General features: G+C 38.8%; 1 protein-coding gene across 4 annotated transcripts in view; it reads right to left on the reverse strand.

Moving 5' to 3' along the window:
* LOC133578202 (nitric oxide synthase 1-like) overlaps nt 1-25,873 on the reverse strand; it is a 199,766-nt gene that overhangs the window by 23,772 nt on the left and 150,121 nt on the right. For all 4 annotated transcript variants that reach the window (XM_061932433.1, XM_061932425.1, XM_061932451.1 and 1 more), the window contains 3 exons: nt 25,596-25,674; nt 23,366-23,559; nt 14,560-14,729 (listed from right to left, as the gene is read on the reverse strand). In XM_061932433.1, coding sequence (XP_061788417.1) covers nt 14,560-14,729; nt 23,366-23,559; nt 25,596-25,674 — 443 coding nt within the window. The remainder of the gene's footprint in view (nt 1-14,559; nt 14,730-23,365; nt 23,560-25,595; nt 25,675-25,873) is intronic.

A 25,873-nucleotide genomic window follows, 5' to 3' on the forward strand; every position in this document is an offset into this window, starting at 1 on the left:
TGTGTGTGTCTGGGTGTGGGTGTGGGGAGTGGAGGGCTGCATGTCTGTGTTTACTAACAACAGAGCCGCAGTCGAGTTTCTTAACATGGAGATATTCTCACTTCTTTTCTTTTGTCGAGCACAAAGAAAATAACCATCCATCCATCCATCTTCTTCCGCTTATCCGAGGTCGGGTTGCGGGGGCAGCAGCCTAAGCAGGGAAGCCCAGACTTCCCTCTCCCCAGCCACTTTGTCCAGCTCCTCCCGGGGGATCCCGAGGCGTTCCCAGGCCAGCCGGGAGACATAGTCTTCCCAACATGTCCTTGGTCTTCCCCGTGGCCTCCTACCGGTCGGACGTGCCCTAAACACCTCCCAAGGGAGGTGATCGGGTGGCATCCTGACCAGATGCCCGAACCACCTCATCTGGCTCCTCTTGATGTGGAGGAGCAGCGGCTTTACTTTGAGCTCCCCCCGGATGGCAGAGCTTCTCACCCTATCTCTAAGGGAGAGCCCTGCCACCCGGCGGAGGAAACTCATTTCGGCCGCTTGTACCTGGGATCTTGTCCTTTCGGTCATAACCCAAAGCTCATGACCATAGGTGAGGATGGGAACGTAGATCGACCGGTAAATTGAGAGCTTTGCCTTCCGGCTCAGCTCCTTCTTCACCACAACGGATCGATACAGCGTCCGCATTACTGAAGATGCCGCACCGATCCGCCTGTCGATCTCACGATCCACTCTTCCCTCACTCGTGAACAAGACTCCGAGGTACTTGAACTCCTCCACTTGGGGCAGGGTCTCCTCCCCAACCCGGAGATGGCACTCCACCCTTTTCCGAAGAAAATAACATTTTTGTTAAATGTAAGTTGTGTCTTGGATCAAAGATCCCGTCTACTGGCCAAAAAAGCAATTCAAATCTGCTGAAACAGCTACAAAAGCAACATGCTTCGACGAAGCTAGTAAAGAGAGACACATTTCACCTCCTAAGCAACAGCGGCTTGATTTTAACGAGGCACTGCTAGCCAGGACAACATTGATAGAGCCATTGCAGCATATGTGCTAGAAGACATGCATGCTATTTCTACAGTGGAGTCACCCGCTTTCAGGCAGCTAATTAGCATGATACCGGGCGTCAAACGGCAAATGGCACCTGAACAGTGAGCACATAAATATGGAAAGCAAGCTAAAGAAAATACTCCAAACTCTGCCTCTGCTCATCATTCAGCACTGAAGGTACACACACTCTGTCAATTCTCTTATATACTCTTTCATTCTAGACTTCTAGAGTGTTTGATTATCACATCACTCTAAATGTATAGACTATAAAGTTCACAAACATAAAGAGGGATCCTAGTGGGCCAGGCCAATCTTTCCTTTTCTCTAAACTAAACCTGGGGAAATGTGGAGAGTGTTCTGGGCTTCAATACAGTGTTGATCTCATTAAGACATGATTTTATTTCACAATTCCTTGAGAGAAAAAAATGCCTGGTTAGGCTTTTTTTATGTCAAGAGTGCCTTCCTTGGTTTACAGCTATGTTGTTATTATGCTGTTTGTTACTTATGTGTGTTATGTTGCAGCTATTTAAAATAGTTTTGTCTATTTGTTCCGGCCTGAAATAAATTGGCCCTTTGAAACATATCTTTGTCTTTGAGTGTTGTATGTAGACCACATGGCTTAGCAGAGTTCAGTGATGCAAATGCATGTCAAGTTGATCAACACATTGTATTATTCTCCAGTGCAATAACAGTACTGAAATGAAGGCTAAAAGGGCATTAATGGGAGCTTTAAAAAACAAAGAAGAAAAAAAAGAAGTAACTAAATAGTTACTTTTCACAGTAATGCATTACTTTTTGGTGTAAGTAACTGAGTTACTTTTTAAATAAAGTAACCAGTAACTGTAACTAGTTACTGGTTTTCAGTAACTAACCCAACACTGTTCATTAGTATCGTGGTACTATACTCATACTTGCCAACCCTCCCGGATTTTCCGGGAGACTCCCGAAATTCAGCGCCTCTCCCGAAAACCTCCCGGGACAAATTCTCTCCCGAAAATCTCCCGAAATTCAAGCGGAGCTGGAGGCCACGCCTCCTCCAGCTCCATGCGGACCTGAGTCGGCTTTCCCACAATATAAAGAACGTCTACAGTAAAGCAGTCCGTCTAAACAGCAATGTTGTGACACTCTTAAACAGGACAATACTGCCATCTAGTGCATTTGATGAATGCACTTTTGTGCGTGCCACACAGCAATGCATCATCAGAGAGGGTGTTCAGCATGGTTAGAAAGATAGTGACAGAGAATAGAACAAGGATGGACAATTCAACCCTTAACTCAACAATGAGTAGATGAGTGTTATGTGTGTGTATATGTGTAAATAAATGAACACTGAAATTCAAGTATTTCTTTTATTTATATATATATATATATATATATATATATATATATATATATATATATATATATATATATATATATATATATATATATATATATATATATATATATATATATATATATATATATATTTACAGCTAGAATTCACTGAAAGTCAATTATTTCTTATATATATATGTATATATATGAAATACTTGACTTGGTGAATTCTAGCTGTAAATATACTTCTCCCCTCTTAACCACGCCCCAACCACGCCCCCGCCCCAACCACGCCCCCCGCACCCAGTAGCCAGAAATTGTACTCAAGTAAGAGTACTGTTACTTTAGAGATTTATTACTCAAGTAAAAGTAAGGAGTAGTCACCCAAATATTTACTTGAGTAAAAGTAAAAAGTATGTTGTGAAAAAACTACTCAAGTACTGAGTAACTGATGAGTAACATATACACACACACACATATATATATATATATATATATATATATATATATATATATATATATATATATATATATATATATATATATATATATATATATATATATATACACACACACACATATATATATACATATATATATATATATATACACACATATATATATATATATATATATATATATATACATACATTGATATACACAGTATATAATTTATATTTATTTATTTTGCCGTTTTTGTTTACATGTTAAAGGTGTTTTAATGAATATACATGCATGTTTAACACATATAGATTCCTTTCTTTCATGAAAACAAGAATATAAGTTGGTGTATTACCTGATTCTGATGACTTGCATTGATTGTAATCAGACAGTAGTGCTGATAACGTCCACGTTTTCAAATGGAGGAGAAAAAAAGTTCCTCCTTTCTGTCTAATACCACATGAAAGTGGTTGGTTGTTGGCTTCTTATTCGTCCAGCTTCCATATTCGTTTTTATACACTTTACAAGAAATACATTGGCGGCAAACTCCGTAGCTTGCTAGCTTGCTAGCTTGTTTGCGCTGGCTTTCGGACTCTTATTTTGAAAGCGCAGGCGCGATGGAGCGGCACTTTTATTGTGAAGACAGGAACTGTGCAGTCAGTCTTTAGGCTTTTGACGGGATGTACGGTTGAAATAAAAAAGGGTATTTTTTCCTTCACACTTTTGATTGATTGATTGGAACTTGTATTAGTAGATTGCACAGTACAGTACATATTCCGTACAATTGACCACTAAATGGTAACACCCGAATAAGTTTTTCAACTTGTTTAAGTCCGGTCATGTGACCCCTGGCTCTGTTTGATTGGTCCAACGTCACCAGTGACTGCATCTGATTGGTGGAACGTAGTGAACGTCACCAGTGACTGTATTTGTTGAAACGCAGGCACTATGAAGGTCTGTCTGACAGACCAAAACAAACAAAGCGTGCATTAACAGATCGATCAAAATTAGTAGCGAGTAGTGAGCTGAATGTAGATACAAGTAGCGGAGTAAAAGTAGCGTTTCTTCTCTATAAATATACTCAAGTAAAAGTAAAAGTATGTTGCTTTAAAACTACTCTTAGAAGTACAATTTATCCCAAAAGTTACTCAAGTAGATGTAACGGAGTAAATGTAGCGCGTTACTACCCACCTCTGAGTATGACTACCGTATTTTCCGCACTATTAGCCGCACCTAAAAACCACAAATGTACTCAAAAGCTGACAGTGCGGCTTTTAACCCGGTGCGCTTTATATATGGATTAATATTAAGATTCATTTTCATAAAGTTTAGGTCTCGCAACTACGGTAAACAGCCGCCATCTTTTTTCCCCGTAGAAGAGGAAGTGCTTCTTCTTCTACGCAAGCAACCGCCAAGGTAAGCACCCGCCCCCATAGAACAGGAAGCGCTTCTTCTTCTACTGTAAGCAACCACCCGCCCGCGTAGAAGAAGAAAAAGCGCGCGGATATTACCGTACGTTTCATTTCCTTTGTGTGTTTACATCTGTAAAGGCCACAAAATGGCTCCTACTAAGCGACAGGGATCCGGTTCATGAAAAGACGCAATCTCTCCATCCGCACACGGATTACTATTTCACAGCAACTGCCTAAAGACTTTCAAGAAAAGCTGGCTACTTTCCGTGCATATTGTAAAAACAAGATAGCTGAAAAAAAGATCCGGCCAGAGAACATTATCAACATGGACGAGGTTCCACTGACTTTTGATATTCCTGTGAACCGCACTGTGGATACAACGGGAGCACGTACGGTGAATATTCGCACCACAGGGAATGAGAAGTCATCCTTCACTGTGGTTCTAGCTTGCCATGCTAATGGCCAGAAACTTCCACCCATGGTGATATTCAAAAGGAAGACCTTGCCAAAAGAGACCTTTCCAGCCGACGTCATCATAAAAGCTAACTCAAAGGGATGGATGAAGAAAAGATGAGCGAGTGGTTAAGGTAAGTTTAAGTTTACGCGAAGAGGTCGGGTGGCTTTTTTCACGCAGCTCCGTCCATGTTGATATACGACTCCATGCGCGCCCACATCACGCTGGTTTTTAATATATTATTAAAGTTTGACTGACCTATTTGACTGTTTTTTTGACATTCCTTTAGCGCAGTTAGATGCGGCTTACAACACGGGGCGGCTTATAGGTGGACAAAGTTTTGAAATATGCCGTTCATTGAAGGCGCGGCTTATAACCCAGGGCGCCTTATGGTGCGGAAAATACGGTATACTAATACCGGTATACCGTACAACCCTAGTGTAGACTTTTTTTTCTTTAAATTGGCTTGTATGACAATTAGGTTAAACTGAAATGATTTTCTATGGAGCAAGCAAATGACATGTCCAAGGAGGAACACATTGGAAGTGGACCAGTAAACTAGATACGCTTGGCTTACAGGACTTAAAGTCGTAAGATGCACAACTGTTGCTATTTCCCACGTGACAACAACCAAAGCAATGTTTTCCACTTTTAGACGTGTAAACACTTGTGACTCGGGAGCAGGAAGCGAGCGCACACACACACACGCGGCTTCTGCCAACAAGTTTGTCATCAGCGACATTTGGCCGCGATTATTTTAGGCTGCAAAACTTTGATGTGTTGCAAACATTTGCTTTGTTCACAAGCTGCTTCCGAGCCACGTGGACGGCTGGGGTTTTATGTAAGCTAAAAAAAAAAAAAAAAGACAAAAACGTAGATTCTCTATCAATTTCCTTTTTTTCCCGAAACAAATGTGACTTGGCTGTCACGCCTGCAGAAGGAGAATCTGCGTCACGCGCACAAAAGGATGCGGGAAAGATGGCCCCGGTTCACATGTAGTTCATTACGAAAATAAAAATGGATCCGAACGCCACAGCTTTGTTTCCTAAGCTGAATTGAGGAGCCTTTTCTCCGTCTTTACCCCCTGGCGACAATGATCACACACGTGACTCACTGCTTGGCCTCGTCTCGGGAAACGACGCTTTTAACGTGCGCCAGTTCAGTCCGACTGTATCTCAGGACCGTCGGGATAAAGTGACCTCCAAGGTGCCATTTGTGTCTGACGGCACCACGCCCTTTGGAAAAAGGATATAAAACTGCATTGCTTTGACATCATTGTTAGAACATCAGTAAAGTCACTTTTGTGTTGCAAGACACACATTATGATATTTTTTCTCCAGCGTGGACATCGGGGGCGGTACCTCTGGATTGGCAGACCGGGGTGGTGGTTCCTCTCTTTAAGAAGGCGAACCGGAGGGTGTGTTCTAACTATCGTGGGATCACACTCCTCAGCCTTCCCGGTAAGGTCTATTCAGGTGTACTGGAGAGGAGACTACGCCGGATAGTCGAACCTCGGATTCAGGAGGAACAGTGTGGTTTTCGTCCTGGTCGTGGAACTGTGGACCAGCTCTATACCCTCGGCAGGGTCCTTGAGGGTGCATGGGAGTTTGCCCAACCAGTCTACATGTGTTTTGTGGACTTGGAGAAGGCATTCGACCGTGTCCCTCGGGAAGTCCTGTGGGGAGTGCTCAGAGAGTATGGGGTAACGGACTGTCTGATTGTGGCAGTCCGCTCCCTGTATGATCAGTGCCAGAGCTTGGTCCGCATTGCCGGTAGTAAGTCGGACACGTTTCCAGTGAGGGTTGGACTCCGCCAAGGCTGCCCTTTGTCACCGATTCTGTTCATAACTTTTATGGACAGAATTTCAAGGCGCAGTCAAGGCGTTGAGGGGATCTGGTTTGGTGGCTGCAGGATTAGGTCTCTGCTTTTTGCAGATGATGTGGTCCTGATGGCTTCATCTGGCCAGGATCTTCAGCTCTCACTGGATCGGTTCGCAGCTGAGTGTGAAGCGACTGGGATGAGAATCAGCACCTCCAAGTCCGAGTCCATGGTTCTCGCCCGGAAAAGGGTGGAGTGCCATCTCCGGGTTGGGGAGGAGATCTTGCCCCAAGTGGAGGAGTTCAAGTACCTCGGAGTCTTGTTCACGAGTGGGGGAAGAGTGGATCGTGAGATCGACAGGCGGATCGGTGCGGCATCTTCAGTAATGCGGACGCTGTATCGATCCGTTGTGGTGAAGAAGGAGCTGAGCCGGAAGGCAAAGCTCTCAATTTACCGGTCGATCTACGTTCCCATCCTCACCTATGGTCATGAGCTTTGGGTTATGACCGAAAGGACAAGATCACGGGTACAAGCGGCTGAAATGAGTTTCCTCCGCTGGGTGGCGGGGCTCTCCCTTAGAGATAGGGTGAGAAGCTCTGCCATCCGGGAGGAGCTCAAAGTAAAGCCGCTGCTCCTCCACATCGAGAGGAGCCAGATGAGGTGGTTCGGGCATCTGGTCAGGATGCCACCCGAACGCCTCCCTAGGGAGGTGTTTAGGGCACGTCCCACCGGTAGGAGGCCACGGGGAAGACCCAGGACACGTTGGGAAGACTATGTCTCCCGGCTGGCCTGGGAACGCCTCGGGGTCCCACAGGAAGAGCTGGACGAAGTGGCTGGGGAGAGGGAAGTCTGGGCTTCCCTACTTAAGCTGCTGCCCCCGCGACCCAACCTCGGATAAGCGGAAGAAGATGGATGGATGGATGGATGGATGGATGGAAAACACTTCCTTGTGGCATCAGTGGTCCCCAACCACCGGTCCGGGGACCGGTATCGGTCTGTGATGCATTTTCTACCGGGCCGCAGAGAAACATTAAATAATTTATAAACGACTGCATTTTCTCCCACTGAACTTTCGCCCATCCCACTAGACCAGGGGTCGGCAACCCGCGGCTCCGGAGCCGCATGCGACTCTTTGATCACTCTGATGCGGCTCAGCAGCTTACTTGCTGAACCCCCTTAATTTTCCCGTAAGACTTCCGGATTTCAGTGCCTCTCGCAGAAAACTCTGAGATTTTCACCCTTACAGCTCTAATATAAAAAACACATCAACCCCCCCTCTCTGTGCGTCGGTTGAGGTGGGTGGGGTTTGGTAGCGGGGGTGTATAATGTATCCCGGAAGAGTTAGGGCTGCATGGGATTCTGGGTATTTGTCCTGTTGTGTTTATGTTGTGTTACGGTGCAGATGTTTTCCGGAAATGTGTTTGTCATTCTTGTTTGGTTTTGGTTCAAAGTGTGGCGCATTATTAGTAAGAGTGTTAAAGTTTTTTTTATACCGCCACCGTCAGTGTAACTAACCTGTGTGGTATGCTTGCTGTCACCTACGTGAGCAAGTGGAAGCCCCATGCAACATGTAGCTGATCAGGCACGTTGATTGTAGTGGGCGCTATATGCTGTACCATCACGGCACGCATGACGCTGACAAGCGCTATTCATTTAAAACCCGCGTGCCGCACCGGCTTAAAAATTCCATAAAAAGGTGCGGGCAGCGTGTCTGAGACCCCTGGTTTATACATAGCACAAAGCAAAAAAAAAACTTTGTATGCAGTGTTATTTCATTTAAAATTTAAAAATTTTTTATGGCTCCCATTGTTTTCTATAATTTGTGAAACTGGTCAAAATGGCTCTTTGACTGGTAAAGGTTGCCGACCCCTGCACTAGACCAATAATAATAATAATAATAATAATAGACTTTATTTGTAAAAAAGTGTATTAAAACAAATAAATAAATAAAAACAAATAAAAAGATAATAAAAAAATAAATAAATAAATAAAAATAAAAACTGGAACAGCCAAATAGCTAAAACTAGTATGCATATATCTAAAAAAAGTTTTTTTTGAAAAAAGAAGGGTTTTTAATAGGGATGTCCGATAATGGCTTTTTGCCGATATCCGATATTGTCCAACTCTTTAATTACCAATACCGACATCAACCGATATATACAGTCGTGGAATTAACACATTATTATGCCTAATTTGGACAACCAGGTATGGTGAAGATAAGGCACTTTTAAAAAATAATAACACAATAAAATAAGATAAATAAATTTAAAACATTTTCTTGAATACAAAATAAAGTAAAACAATATAAAAACAGTTAAATAGAAACTAGTAATTAATGAAAATTAGTAAAATTAACTATTAAAGGTTAGTACTATTAGTGGACCAGCAGCACGCACAATCATGTGTGCTTACGGACTGTATCCCTTGCAGACTGTATTGATATATATTGATATATAATGTAGGAACCACAATATTAATAACAGAAAGAAACAACCCTTTTGTGTGAATGAGTGTGAATGGGGAGGGAGGATTTTTGGGTTGGTGCACTAATTGTAAGTGTATTTTGTGTTTTTTTTAATGTTAATTTAATATAAAAAAAACAACAACAAAAAACGATACCGATAACAAAAAAAACGATACCGATAATTTCCGATATTACATTTTAACGCATTTATCGGCCGATAATATTATCGGACATCTCTAGTTTTTAAGCAGTTTTCAAAAGCATCCACAGTCTGTGGTGCCCTCAGGTGGTCAGGGAGAGCGTTCCACAGACTGGGAGCGGCGGAGCAGAAAGCCCAGACCAGAGGTGTCAAAGTCGTTTTCACTAAAGGGGCCACATCGCGGTTATGTTTGCCCCCAAAGGGCCGCTTTTAACAGTGAACACTATTATTACACACATTTTTAATGCATTTTATTAGTATATTTTTTTGAAACTAAAATGTAAAAAAAAACATGGTAAGTTGCAATAAATTCACCTTAAATTTTAGTGTATATTACTGTAAATGGAAAAACACTGCTGTGTGTTCAAAAAAATTACAAAAATGAGGGGTATTTTATTTGAACTCAGCAAAGTTATCTGCCAATAGAACAAGAAAATTTGGCTTGTCAAGACTTTCCAAAACAAGTAAAATTAGCTAACCTCAATGGACCCAAAAATAGCTTAAAATAAGTATATTCTCACTAATAACAAGTGCACTTTTCTTTGGTAGAAAAAAAAAGACCTTTTTGCTCAATATGTTGAAAAATATTCTTAAATGAAGTAAATGCTAGTGCCATTATCTTGACATAATGATATGCGCTCGGCATTACGTTTCTTGAAACCAGCAAACTTACACTAAAAACTAATTTATTGTTCTTAATGGAAAGGCAACAAGGCAACCGCTTGTTACTCTCGGGGTCTCCTAGCCGCTCAGGCAAATCATATTGTCTAAAAATGCATTTTTCCATGGATAACATGACATCATCGCGCCGAGTGCGTGCTCTTTCAGTCAACTAGTGCGCATATATACAGCCCGGCCCCCGGCCACATTTTTTTTGTTGTAATTTTGAAGAATTTATCTGAATGTGCATGAACTATTTCTGTTCAAAATGGTTAGAAATGTTAAATGTTTAAATATTAACTGTCAGTTTACTGTACTGTGCCGACTGTACTACTATATGAGTACGTGTTTTCTATTGTTTCATTGAAAATGAAACAGCAAAGTCCATTTGGCTGTCATCTGTTTTAATTATGAGACACAATTGTGTCAAAATGATGATTTTTTTTTTCATGCTTGAAATAAGAAATGATTACTTTAAAAAAGTAGTTTTATACTTGTGAGTGTTGATGACACAGCTTTGCAACACTTGATATTCTAGTTTCAAGCATGTTTTACTCAATATAGGTCATCAAATCTCAGCAACAAGCTGTAATATCTTACTGAGCTCATTTAGGACCATTTAAGCCTGCCATTTTCTGTTGATCGGCCTGGCGACATCACATTCATGCTCTGCACTCTTGACGCGCTGCTTACTCTGTCCAGGTCATAGTTCATGCTGCTCTTTTCTTGCCACGTAAGTTTTTTTGTTTATTCAAGCCACTGTTTTGTACCTCCGCTGTGAGCGCCTTGTGTTTGTTCCCTTTTTCCCATAGTTCTGCCTTTGTGCTAGTTTTGTTTTATTAGCCAAGTTTGTTCCCCGCCTTGTGTGAGCCTTTTGTTTATACTTTTTATAGTCTATTATTAAATCATGTATTTAACTTCATGCCATGTCCAGTCCAATTCTTATGCATCTCGGGAAAACGAACCACGCCAAAGTCCAAGTCTTGACAGCAACAAGCTGTAATATCTTACAGAGATCATTTAGGACCAAAACACTTAAAACAAGTAAAACACTCTAACATAAAATCTGCTTAGTGAGAAGAATTATCTTATCAGACAGAAAATAAGCAAATATCACCCTTATTTGAGATATTTCATCTTACTTAGATTTCAGTTTTTGCAGTGGAGTCCGATCTGGAGTTGACATTTACGACTAGGTAATGTTGACTTTCCAGTACAACTGGAACGCACCATAAGACAAAAACACCGCTTTAGTCCCAAATACCAAACGGCTCCTTTGAAGCAAGTTTGGAAGAAAGCCAGATTGTTTTCTAAATATTTCTGCCATGCCTCAAGGGTTGGAATTCCAATGTTCGGGACTTATGGGGACCTCAGATACACAAACACAGGCACTAACAGGTAAGAAAAGTTGGTTTTGCATATTAGGACTCCTTTAAAACAAAACTCTCCTTGACAGAGCTGGCAAAACACGCAGCAAACAACAGCAAAAAGTCAGTGTTCAAAAACAAAAAAACAAAAATACAAAAATGAGGGGTATTTTATTTGAACTAAGCAAAATGATCTGCCAATAGAACAAGAAAATTTGGCTTGTCAAGATTTTCCAAAACAAGTAATCAGCTAACCTCAATGAACCCAAAAATACCTTAAAATAAGTATATTCTCACTAATAACAAGTGCACTTTTCTTGGTAGAAAAAAAAGAGACCTTTTTGCTCAATATGTTGAAAAATATTCCATGACTACCAATCAGTTCACCTGTCCTCACGACTCACGCACCTGATTCATTTGAACTCACGCACCTGTCTTCAATCACCACGTGACTATTTAAGCCTGTCATTTTCTGTTGATCGGCCTGGCGACATCACATTCATGCTCTGCACTCTTGACACGCTGCTTACTCTGTCCGGGTCATAGTTCATGCTGCTCTTTTCTTGCCACGTAAGTATTTTGTTTATTCAAGCCACTGTTTTGTACCTCCGCTGTGAGCGCCTTGTGTTTGTTCCTTTTTTCCCATAGTTCTGCCTTTGTGCTAGTTTTGTTTTATTAGCCAAGTTTGTTCCCCGCCTTGTGCACACCTTTTGTTTATACTTTTTATAGTCTATTTTTAAATCATGTATTTAACTTCACGCCATGTCCAGTCCAATTCTTATGCATCTCGGGAAAACAAACCACGCTAAAGTCCAAGTCTTGACAGCAACAAGCTGTAATATCTTACTGAGATCATTTAGGACCAAAACACTTAAAGCAAGTAAAACACTCTAACATAAAATCTGCTTAGTGAGAAGAATGATCTTATCAGACAGAAAATAAGCAAATATCACCCTTATTTGAGATATTTCATCTTACTTAGATTTCACTTTTTGCAGTGGAGTCCGATCTGGAGTTGACAATTACGACTAGGTAATGTTGACTTTCCAGTACAACTGGAACGCACCATAAGACAAAAACACCGCTTTAGTCTCAAATACCAAACGGCTCCTTTGAAGTAAGTTTGGAAGAAAGCCAGATTGTTTTCTAAATATTTCTGCCATGCCTCAAGGGTTGGAATTCCAATGTTCGGGACTTATGGGGACCTTGAATACACAAACACAGGCACTAACAGGTAAGAAAAGTTGGTTTTGCATATTAGGACTCCTTTAAAACAAAACTCTCCTTGACAGAGCTGGCAAAACATGCAGCAAACAACAGCAAAAAGTCAGTGTTCAAACACAAAAACAAAAAAAATACAAAAATGAGGGGTATTTTATTTGAACTAAGCAAAATGATCTGCCAATAGAACAAGAAAATTTGGCTTGTCAAGACTTTCCAAAACAAGTAAACTTAGCTAACCTCAATGAACCCAAAAATACCTTAAAATAAGTATATTCTCACTAATAACAAGTGCACTTTTCTTGGTAGAAAAAAAAGAGACCTTTTTGCTCAATATGTTGAAAAATATTCCATGACTACCAATCAGTTCACCTGTCCTCACGACTCACGCACCTGATTCATTTGAACTCACGCACCTGTCTTCAATCACCACGTGACTATTTAAGCCTGCCATTTTCTGTTGATCGGCCTGGCGACATCACATTCATGCTCTGCACTCTTGACACGCTGCTTACTCTGTCCAGGTCATAGTTCATGCTGCTCTTTTCTTGCCCCATAAGTTTTTTGTTTATTCAAGCCACTGTTTTGTACCTCCGCTGTGAGCGCCTTGTGTTTGTTCCTTTTTCCCCATAGTTCTGCCTTTGTGCTAGTTTTGTTTTATTAGCCAAGTTTGTTCCCCGCATTGTGCACGCCTTTGTTTTTACTTTTTATAGTCTATTATTAAATCATGTATTTAACTTCACGCCATGTCCAGTCCAATTCTTATGCATCTCGGGAAAACAAACCACGCCAAAGTCCAAGTCTTGACAGCAACAAGCTGAAATATCTTACTGAGATCATTTAGGACCAAAACACTTAAAACAAGTAAAACACTCTAACATCAAATCTGCTTAGTGAGAAGAATTATCTTATCAGACAGAAAATAAGCAAATATCGCCCTTATTTGAGATATTTCATCTTACTTAGATTTCACTTTTTGCAGTGGAGTCCGATCTGGAGTTGACATTTACGACTAGGTAATGTTGACTTTCCAGTACAACTGGACCGCACAATAGGACAAAAACACCGCTTTAGTCTCAAATACCAAACGGCTCCTTTGAAGTAAGTTTGGAAGAAAGCCAGATTGTTTTCTAAATATTTCTGCCATGCCTCAAGGGTTGGAATTCCAATGTTCGGGACTTATGGGGACCTCGGATACACAAACACAGGCACTAACAGGTAAGAAAAGTTGGTTTTGCATATTAGGACTCCTTTAAAACAAAACTCTCCTTGACAGAGCTGGCAAAACACGCAGCAAACAACAGCAAAAAGTCAGTGTTCAAAAACAAAAACAAAAAAAATACAAAAATGAGGGGTATTTTATTTGAACTAAGCAAAATGATCTGCCAATAGAACAAGAAAACTTGGCTTGTCAAGACTTTCCAAAACAAGTAAAATTAGCTAACCTCAATGAACCCAAAAATACCTTAAAATAAGTATATTCTCACTAATAACAAGTGCACTTTTCTTGGTAGAAAAAAAAGAGACCTTTTTGCTCAATATGTTGAAAAATATTCCATGACTACCAATCAGTTCACCTGTCCTCACCACTCACGCACCTGATTCATTTGAACTCACGCACCTGTCTTCAATCACCACATGACTATTTAAGCCTGTCATTTTCTGTTGATCGGCCTGGCGACATCACATTCATGCTCTGCACTCTTGACACGTCCAGGTCATAGTTCATGCTGCTCTTTTCTTGCCACGTAAGATTTTTGTTTATTCAAGCCACTGTTTTGTACCTCCGCTGTGAGCGCCTTGTGTTTGTTCCTTTTTTCCCATAGTTCTGCCTTTGTGCTAGTTTTGTTTTATTAGCCTTGTGCACGCCTTTTGTTTATACTTTTTATAGTCTATTATTAAATCATGTATTTAACTTCACGCCATGTCCAGTCCAATTCTTACGCATCTCGGGAAAACAAACCACGCCAAAGTCCAAGTCTTGACAGCAACAAGCTGTAATATCTTACTGAGATCATTTAGGACCAAAACAGTCTAACATAAAATCTGCTTAGTGAGAAGAATGATCTTATCAGACAGAAAATAAGCAAATATCACCCTTATTTGACATATTTCATCTTACTTAGATTTCACTTTTTGCAGTGCAGGTGACTGTTAGGGCGCAATTTTACCTTACTGAGCACTTCCAGCCTCTTTTTGTGTTTTTCGTTGGTTGCCAGGGCAGCAAACTGCTGCAGAAGCACGGGGCTGGGGGGCGTGGTGATGTCCAGGAAGTACTGGAAGGCCTGGGTGATGGTGCAAGGTGGGATGCGGGTCCCGCTGGTCCAGTTACTGATTACACCTGCGGAGAAGAGGGAGGTTATGAATCTTTAAACGGCGACAGGTGGTCAAGAAAAAATGCGGAGGCCGCTAATGCAACGATCAGAGGCTATTAGCCACCTCGTTAGTAGATCCTTGGGCGTAAATGACTTTACGTGACATGGCAACGTACAGGATGTGCTATGGTTTCCTCAATGAGTCGATTACTTCTGGTGTGGCTTAATAAAAATATATTACACTGATGAAAGTGTCTACTGCAAATCATCTTCCAGTGTAATGCAGTGCAGACTACAAAATTAACATGTTGGTCTTGGTACATTAACTCAGTGTTTTTCCAAACACTCGTGTACGGTGAGATATTGTCTGGTGTGACGTGGACAGTTATGTAATTTCACCCTAATTGGGTTAAAAATATTTTTTTGCAAACCAGTGATCATAATCCGCAAATGTGCCGTTGTTGAGTGTCGGTGTTGGTTAGAGCTCGGCAGAGTAACCGTGTAATACTCTTCCAAATCAGTAGGTGGCAAAAGGTAGCTAATGTGACGACCGGGGCGCATGGTGATGCGGGGTTTCGTTCTCCCAGGATGCAACGGACTTCGGACACAGCGTGAAGGTAAAAGAAATGATTTATTTACGGAATAACTCAGAAGAAACAAAGAAAAGGGTGCTCATAGCACATAAGGTAAAAACTAAGGAAGACTAGCGTGGGAGCTAGCGAGTAACAGAGCCTAGCGTGGAAGCTAACAGGTACAGAGCAAGAACAAAAGTCGTCAACTGTTACAAAAAGCAAACTACGAAGCAAGACAGAATGACAGGGAAGGCAGGCTTAAATAATAATGTCAGTGATGACTAACAGGTGCGCGTCGGGAACAAACGCGGCAGGTGAAAATAATAAGCAGCCATGGCAACAAACTCAGGTGTACAAAACAGGCACTCAAGGAGTCCAAAACTAACCAAAAACACAAGTATCTTGAAAACGTAAACAAAAAATATGATCCGGGCAGCGGATCATAACAGCTAATTGCTTTGTAGATGTCGGGAACATGGTTTGTCGTGATCACAATATGCAGATGACAGCGGGAGGCAGTGTGCAGGTAAAAAGGTATCTAACGCTAACCCTTGTGTAATGTTCATATTGTTGTTACTCAGCCAGTGTTTGTGGATCTGATGGCTTTTAATGGCTCACAATCAAACACTTGTATGTTAAAATACTGAACAGATGTTTACCTGATCCCAATAAACCATACTTGCCAACCTTGAGACCTCCAATTTCGGGGGGTGGGTGCGGGGGGGCGTGGTTGGGGGCGTGGTTAAGAAAGGAGGAGTATATTTACAGCTAGAATTCACCAAGTCAAGTATTTCATATATATATATATATATATATATATATATATATATATATATATATATATATATATATATATATATATATATATATATATATATATATATATAAATAAATATATATATATATATATATATATATATATATATATATATATATATATATATGTATATGTATGTGTGGGAAAAAAAATCACAAGACTATTTCATCTCTACAGGCCTGTTTCATGAGGGGGGTTCCCTCAATCATCAGGAGATTTTAATGGGAGCATTCACATACCATACGGGCGTGGTGATTGGCTCATGTGTTACCTAGGAGGTGTTTCCGTCTGTGGCGGCATGCTGTTACAATTTCGCTGCGCTTGTTGAGGGATGACAGGTCTGGACGGTAAATAATAAACAGTTTCTCTTTCAAGCATAGGTTGCATCTTTTATTACCACTATTGTAAGGTGTGCTGGATGCAAGAATTTGCCATGTTATTGAATATTCAACATTATTGTCTTTGAGGTCCCAAATGTGTTTGCTGAGTTCTGTGGTATTCCGCAGGTTTTGGTTCCTGAAAGAAGCCTTGTGATTGTTCCATCTGGTTTTGAACTCTCCCTCGGTCACCACGCCCCTACGCCAGCCTGCACCCACCCACTCTGTGCCCTATATAAACCATGGTATGTGAATGCTCCCATTAAAATCTCCTGATGATTGAGGGAACCCCCCTCATGAAACAGGCCTGTAGAGATGAAATAGTCTTGTGATTTTTTTCCCCACACATACATATATTGCGCTCTACTACGGTATCGAGCACTATTTTTTGGATAACCTTATTAAGACATATATATATATATATATATATATATATATATATATACATATATATATATATATATATATATATATATACATATATATATATATATATATATATATATATATATATATATATATATATATATATATATATATATATATATATATATATATATATATATATATATATATATATATATATATATATATCCCCGCGACCCCGAAGGGAATAAGCGGTAGAAAATGGATGGATATATATATATATATATATATATATATATATATATAAATAAAATAAATACTTGAATTTCAGTATTCATTTATTTACACCTATACACACACACAACACTCATCTACTCATTGTTGAGTTAAGGGTTGAATTGTCCATCCTTGTTCTATCCTCTGTCACTATCTTTCTAACCGTGCTGAACACCCTCTCTGATTATGCATTGATGTGTGGCACGCACAAAAGTGCTTTCATCAAATGCACTAGATGGCAGTATTGTCCTGTTTAAGAGTGTCACAACGTTGCTGTTTACGGCAGACGGACTGCTTTACTGTAGACGTTCTTTATATTGTGGGAAAGCGGACTCGGGTCCGCACGGAGCTGGAGGGGGCGTGGCCTCCAGCTCCGCCTGAATTTCGGGAGATTTTCGGGAGAAAATTTGTCCCGGGAAGTTTTCGGGAGAGGCGCTGAATTTCGGGAGTCTCCCGGAAAATCCGGGAGGGTTGGCAAGTATGCAATAAACATCTGTTCAGTATTTTAACATAAAAGTGTTTGATTGTGAGGCATTAAAAGCCACAAAATGCAACGGGTCCATCAGACCCACAAACGCCGGCTGAGTAACAACAATATGAACGTTGCACGGAAAATGTCTCTGGCAGTTTCTGCATCCCACAGGGATTCTTCTTTTGTGTTTCTGCACCTACACAAGGTTGCAACATTGTTTGTTAACACTGTCTGCTCTCATTTTCTCGCACATTTGACCCTCTGATGTTCTGTGTACCTACACTCTGTCCTCCTCTTGTCTAGGCCTGCTGTGTGTGTGTGTGTTCTGGCAACAATGCTTACTCAATGGGGACATCGCTCTGTTTACACAGTCACCTTTAGGGGACCTCTGATGGTATGGGGACAAAAAAACAGGTCAACCTTTAATTTAATTTAATTAAATTTAATTTAATTTGAACTTTTTTTTATTTTATTTTAAATTTTTTAAATGGTCCTCAGTAGTCACATACAAATTTGTGTGAATTATGCAAAATTATTTAAATTTGGTCCCCATGAACCATATTAACTCTTTTTCCCCAGGGTCCCCAGTAAGAATGATCAGCACATTACTTCATCAATCCAGAGATTTAAAGACGTGTATGAGCTAATTGTTATGCCTCTACAACCTGTAGAAAGGGAGGTCCCCACAAGTGATGATCAAAAACTTGGTCCCCATTCCAAATGATAACCAGTATGTGTGTGTGTGGTACACAGAACATCAATTTCCACACATCTATTAGCCCCGGGTCCACTGGACCCGGACATCTTATATGTAATAGAAATGTGTAGGGGTGGGTGTATGGTGTGTGGTCATTAAATATGAGTCTCAGTTTGAAAAAATTAATTCATTGTATCATTTTCCTTTTCATAAAAAATTAAAAAGGGTCCCACCTACTCAGTGGCCTAGTGGTTAGAGTGTCCGCCCTGAGATCGGTAGGTTGTGAGTTCAAATCCCGGCCGAGTCATACCAAAGACTATAAAAATGGGACCCATTACCTCCCTGCTTGGCACTCAGCATCAAGGGTTGGAATTGGTGGTTAAATCACCAAAATGATTCCCGGGCGCGGCCCCCTCTGCTGCCCACTGCTCCCCTCACCTCCCAGGGGGTGATCAAGGGTGATGGGTCAAATGCAGAGAATAATCTCGCCACACCTAGTGTGTGTGTGACAATCATTGGTACTTTAACTTTAACTTTTAACTTTAACTTTAACAGACCCGAACACCACCTAAAGGCATTGAAGCTTATGCAAAACGAAGCTAAAACTGAACTGGCTGAGACGTACACAAAAACAGAATGCTGGACGACAGCAAAGACTTACAGCGTTTGGAGCGGACGGCGTCCACAAAGTACACCCGTACATGAAAATCAACTCCAAAATAGGAGCGCGAGACGGGAACTAAAACCCTACACACAGGAAAACAGCAAAAAACTCCAAATAAGTCACGGCGTGATGTGACAGGTGGTGCATTACACCTACTTTGAGAAAAGAGCTACAGTGATGCATGCAATACTTTTTACTGTCAATATCGGCTGCTGAGTTTCATTTTTTTTAATGTTTTCTGCTGGTGGTGTGCCTCAGAATTTTTTCAATGACAAAAATGTGCTTTGGCTCAGAAAAGGTTGAAAAACACTGCATTAACTAGTGTGCAGTTTTTTTCATTTAAGAGACACAACATGCAAAAAGGGTCAGAAATAAAACATGATTGAAACTAAAACTGAACTGGCTGCGACGTACACAAAAACAGAATGCTGGACGACAGCAAAGACTTACAGCGTTTGGAGCGGACGGCGTCCACAAAGTACACCCGTACATGAAAATCAACTACAAAATAGGAGCACGAGACGGGAACTAAAACACTACACACAGGAAAACAGCAAAAAACTCCAAATAAGTCACGGCGTGATGTGACAGGTGGTGCATTACACCTACTTTGAGACAAGAGCTACAGTAATGCATGCGATACTTTTTACTGTCAATATCGGCTGCTGCGTTTCATTTTTTTTTTATGTTTTCTGCTGGTGGTGTGCCTCAGAATTTTTTCAATGACAAAAATGTGCTTCGGCTCAGAAAAGGTTGAAAAACACTACATTAACTAGTGTGCAGTTTTCATTTAAGAGACACAACATGCAAAAAGGGTCAGAAATAAAACATGATTGAAACTAAAACTGAACTGGCTGCGACGTACACAAAAACAGAATGCTGGACGACAGCAAAGACTTACAGCGTTTGGAGCGGACGGCGTCCACAAAGTACATCCGTACATGAAAATCAACTCCAAAATAGGAGCGCAAGACGGGAACTAAAACACTACACACAGGAAAACAGCAAAAAACTCCAAATAAGTCTAGGCGTGATGTGACAGGTGGTGCATTACACCTACTTTGAGAAAAGAGCTACAGTACAATACTTTTTACTATCAATATCGGCTGCTGAGTTTAATTTTTTTTAATGTTTTCTGCTGGTGGTGTGCCTCAGAATTTTTTCAATGACAAAAATGTGCTTCGGCTCAGAAAAGGTTGAAAAACACTGCATTAACTAGTGTGCAGTTTTTTTCATTTAAGAGACACAACATGCAAAAAGGGTCAGAAATAAAACATGATTGACACTAGTCAGATAGAACAGGTGCGGGGTGATTTATCTAGACCAGGGGTGCTCATTACGTCGATCGCGAGCTACCGGTCGATCTCGGAGGGTGTGTCAGTCGATCACCGGCCAGGCATTAAAAAAATAGTCCTAAAAATGAGCGATCATAAATCTTCACTATGACGTCACTTTCGTCACTTGATTGACATTCACGGCACCCGAGGGTCTTCTGAGATGACGCTGGCTGCTGCCAGCTCATTAAAATTACCGACTGGAAGGCGAGAAACACTTTATTTCAACAGACTCTGGCGCCGTACCTGTCGTCAAAACTCCAAAGACCGACTGCACAGTTGCACAGTTGTGCTAACAAAATAAGAGTCTCAAAAAGCCAGCGCAAACAAGCTAGCAAGCTACGGAGTTTGCCGACAATGTATTTCTTGTAAAGTGTATACAGAGGAGTATGGAAGCTGGACAAATAAGATGCCAAAAACCAACCACTTTCATGTTGTATTGGACAGAAAGGAGGACTTTTTTTCTCCTCCATTCGAAAATGCGGACGTTAGCATCACTACTGTCTGATTCCAATCAGTGAAGTCATCAGAATCAGGTAATACACCAACTTATATTGTATTCTTGTCTTCATGAAAGAAAGGAATCTATATGTGTTAAACATGCTTGTATTATCATTAAACATCTTTAAGTTGTTAACAATATTAACTATATGTGTTAAACATGCTTGCATTATCTTGAAACACCTTTAACTTGTTAACAATATTAACTATATGTGTTAAACATCCTTGTATTATCATTAAACATCTTTAACTTGTTAACAATATTAACTATATGTGTTAAACATGCTTGCATTATCATTAAACACCTTTAATTTCTTAACAATATTAACTATATGTATCAAACATTCTTGTATTATCATTAAGCACCTTTAACTTATTAACAATATTAACTATGTGTTAAACATGTTTGCATTATCATTAAACACCTTTAACTTGTTTACAATATTAACTATATGTGTTAAACATGCTTGCATTATCTTTAAACACCTTTAACTTATAAACAATATTAACTATATGTGTTAAACATGCTTGTATTATCATTAAACATATTTAAGTTGTTAACAATATTAACTATATGTGTTAAACATGCTTGCATTATCTTGAAACACCTTTAACTTGTTAACAATATTAACTATATGTGTTAAACATCCTTGTATTATCATTAAACATCTTTAACTTGTTAACAATATTAACTATATGTGTTAAACATGCTTGCATTATCTTTAAACACCTTTAACTTGTTAACAATATTAACTATATGTATTAAACTTACTTGTATTATCATTAACACCTTTAATTTATTAACAATATTAACTATATGTATTAAACATGCTTGCATTATCTTTAAACACTTTTAATTTATTAACAATATTAACTATATGTGTTAAACATGCTTATATTATCATTAAACACCTTTAACTTGTTAACAATATTAACTATATGTGTTAAACATGCTTGCATTATCTTTAAACATCTTTAACTTGTTAACAATATTAACTATATGTATTAAACATACTTTTATTATCATTAAACACCTTTAATTTATTAACAATATTAACTATATGTATTAAACATTCTTGTATTATCATTAAGCACCTTTAATTTATTAACAATATTAACTATGTGTTAAACATGTTTGCATTATCATTAAACACCTTTAACTTGTTAACAATATTAACTATATGTGTTAAACATGCTTGCATTATCTTTAAACACATTTACTTATTAACAATATTAACTATATGTGTTAAACATGCTTGTATTATCATTAAACATCTTTAAGTTGTTAACAATATTAACTATATGTGTTAAACATGCTTGCATTATCTTGAAACACCTTTAACTTGTTAACAATATTAACTATGTGTTAAACATCCTTGTATTATCATTAAACATCTTTAACTTGTTAACAATATTAACTATATGTGTTAAACATGCTTGCATTATCTTTAAACACCTTTAACTTGTTAACAATATTAACTATATGTATTAAACATACTTGTATTATCATTAACACCTTTAATTTATTAACAATATTAACCATGTGTTAAACATGCTTGTATTGTCTTTAAACACCTTTAATTTATTAACAATATTAACTGTGTTAAACATGCTTGCATTATCATTAAACACCTTTAACTTAACAATATTAACTATATGTGTTAAACATGCTTGCATTATCTTTAAACACCTTTAACTTATTAACAATATTAACTATATGTGTTAAACATGCTTGTATTATCATTAACACCTTTAACTTGTTAACAATATTAACTATATGTGTTAAACATGCTTGCATTATCTTTAAACACCTTTAACTTGTTAACAATATTAACTATATGTGTTAAACATGCTTGCATTATCTTTAAACACCTTTAACTTGTTAACAATATTAACTATATGTGTTAAACATGCTTGCATTATCTTTAAACACCTTTAACTTATTAACAATATTAACTATATGTGTTAAACATGCTTGTATTATCATTAAACACCTTTAACTTGTTAACAATATTAACTATATGTGTAAAACATGCTTGCATTATCTTTAAACACCTTTAATGTATTAACAATATTAACTATATGTGTTAAACATGCTTGTATTATCATTAAACACCTTTAACTTGTTAACAATATTAACTATATGTATTAAACATACTTGTATTATCTTTAAACACCTTTAATTTATTAACAATATTAACCATGTGTTAAACATGTGTTAAACATGCTTGCATTATCATTAAACACCTTTAACTTGTTAACAAAAACATATATTTCATAAATAAGTAAATATATATGATATATATGAATGAGGTAGATCCCCACGACTTGATCAATTGAAAAGTAGCTCGCCTGCAGAAAAAGTGTGAGCACCCCTGATCTAGACCAACAAGTTTTTATCAGTGAAGTACGTCTAGCTCTTTAATGCATGTATTAATTACGCCAGCACGCTCACTTCCCCGCACTGCTGTCATCGTGTTGCCATGGCGCCACGGCGATGCGAGCACAACAAAGTGTAGGTGTAGTGAACGTTTTGTTAGGTCGCCTCTCCCCCTCTACTGCACGCACACACACACACACACACACCTAGGGCAGTGTTCCTCTCCTCCAGGAACTCCACTTTGACAATCTGATTGACAGGTGGCGCGTCCTCCAGCTTGTCTATGAGCGCCATCACCAGGTCCTCGTGGTTGCCAGCAAAGATGCCCAGATGGTCGCCGGGGTGGTAGCTCAGCTTGTCGTGGTCGTTTGTGTCAAGACGCACAAATATGGTGGAGCGACTGGGAAAAAGAAAAAAAAAGGAGAGAGATTTAAATGATCGCAGGAACAGTCGCAGTGCCATTTTCAGGCTGTTCGAGTTGATAAACACAAGGAAGGATTTGGAGATGGGAAACATTTTTGTGTCGCTGCGCAAATTAAGGGAAAAAAATAATATTTTTTAATGGCAACTAACTGGTTGTAACACAATGTCATAATCCCTCGGTTTTAATGACAGCTTGTGTGCAATCATCTTAATTCTTTCTTTAAATGAAACATACAAAACCTACACTGGAAAAAGTCAGTGTTCAAAAACAAGAAAAAAACAAACAAAAATGAGGGGTATTTTATTTGAATTAAGCAAAATTATCTGCCAATAGAACAAGAAAATTTAGCTTGTCAAGACTTTCCAAAACAAATAAAAATAGCTAACCTCAATGAACCCAAAAATACCTTAAAACAAGTATATTCTCACTAATAACTGTACTACTATATGAGTACGTATTTTCTATTGTTTAATTGAAAATAAAACAGCATTTGGCTGTCATCTGTTTTAATTATGAGACACAATTGTGTCAAAGTCATGATTTTTTTTTACATGCTTGAAATAAGAAATGATTACTTTAAAAAAGTAGTTTTATACTTGTGAGTGTTGATGACACAGCTTTGCAACACTTGATATTCATAAATACCAGGGGTGCTCATTACGTCGATCGCGAGCTACCGGTCGATCTCGGAGGGTGTGTCAGTCGATCACCAGCCAGGCATTAAAAAAATTGTCCTAAAAATGAGCGATCATAAATCTTCACTATGACGTCACTTTCGTCACTTGATTGACATTCACGGCACCCGAGGGTCTTCTGAGATGACGCTGGCTGCTGCCAGCTCATTAAAATTACCGACTGGAAGGCCAGAAACACTTTATTTCAACAGACTCTGGCGCCGTACCTGTCGTCAAAACTCCAAAGACCGACTGCACAGTTGCACAGTTGCGCTAACAAAACAAGAGTCTCAGAAAGCTGGCGTGCACAAGCTAGCAAGCTACGGAGTTTGCCGACAATGTATTTCTTGTAAAGTGTATACAAAGGAGTACGGAAGCTGGACAAATAAGATGCCAAAAACCAACCACTTTCATGTGGTATTGGACAGAAAGGAGGACTTTTTTTCTCCTCCATTCGAAAATGCGGACGTTTTTAGCACCACTGTCTGATTCCTATCAATGCAAGTCATCAGAATCAGGTAATACACCAACTTATATTCTTGTCTTCATGAAAGAAAGGAATCTATATGTGTTAAACATGCTTGTATTATCTTTAAACACCTTTAACTTATTAACAATATTAACTATATGTGTTAAACATGCTTGCATTATCTTTAAACACCTTTAACTTGTTAACAATATTAACTATATGTGTTAAACATGCTTGTATTATCATTAAACACCTTTAACTTGTTAACAATATTAACTATATGTGTTAAACATGCTTGTATTATCTTTAAACACCTTTAACTTATTAATAATATTAACTATATGTATTAAACATGCTTGTATTATCATTAAACACCTTTAACTTATTAACAATATTAACTATATGTATTAAACATGCTTGCATTATCTTTAAACACCTTTAACTTGTTAACAATATTAACTATATGTATTAAACATACTTGTATTATCATTAAACACCTTAAATTTATGAACAATATTAACTATATGTATTAAACATTCTTGTATGATCATTAAACACCTTTAATTTTTTAACAATATTAATTATATGTATTAAACATGCTTGCATTATCATTAAACACCTTTAATTTATTAACAATATTAACTATATGTGTTAAACATGCTTGCATTATCATTAAACACCTTTAACTTATTAACAAAAACATATATTTCATAAATAAGTAAATATAAATTATATATATGAATGAGGTAGATCTCCACGACTTGATCAATTGAAAAGTAGCTCGCCTGCAGAAAAAGTGTGAGCACCCCTGATTTAAACAATAGAAATTACACATCACAAACATGCAATGTTAGACCCTTAAGACTTACTTCGATTTGGAACTTTGGAGGTTTTGAGATTCCAGCATTTTGGCTCCAAAAACTCTCTTCTTGTGGATGCCATAGAGCGCTGTGGAGCAGAAAAACAACAACATCGACGACTTATTAATCACGGTGAACGATGTGTAAAGTTTCCCGTCTCTACCACGGAACCTTAAGCCTGGCAGGATCCCCACTTTTATCTTAAACGTATTCGGATCCCAAATCGCACCTCGGAGGTCACCATTAACCGAGCATCCATCACTTTTTAATTCCAAAGCATGAATTAA

Source organism: Nerophis lumbriciformis, linkage group LG03, assembly GCF_033978685.3.
Source record: "Nerophis lumbriciformis linkage group LG03, RoL_Nlum_v2.1, whole genome shotgun sequence".
Classification (NCBI taxonomy): Eukaryota; Metazoa; Chordata; class Actinopteri; order Syngnathiformes; family Syngnathidae; genus Nerophis; species Nerophis lumbriciformis.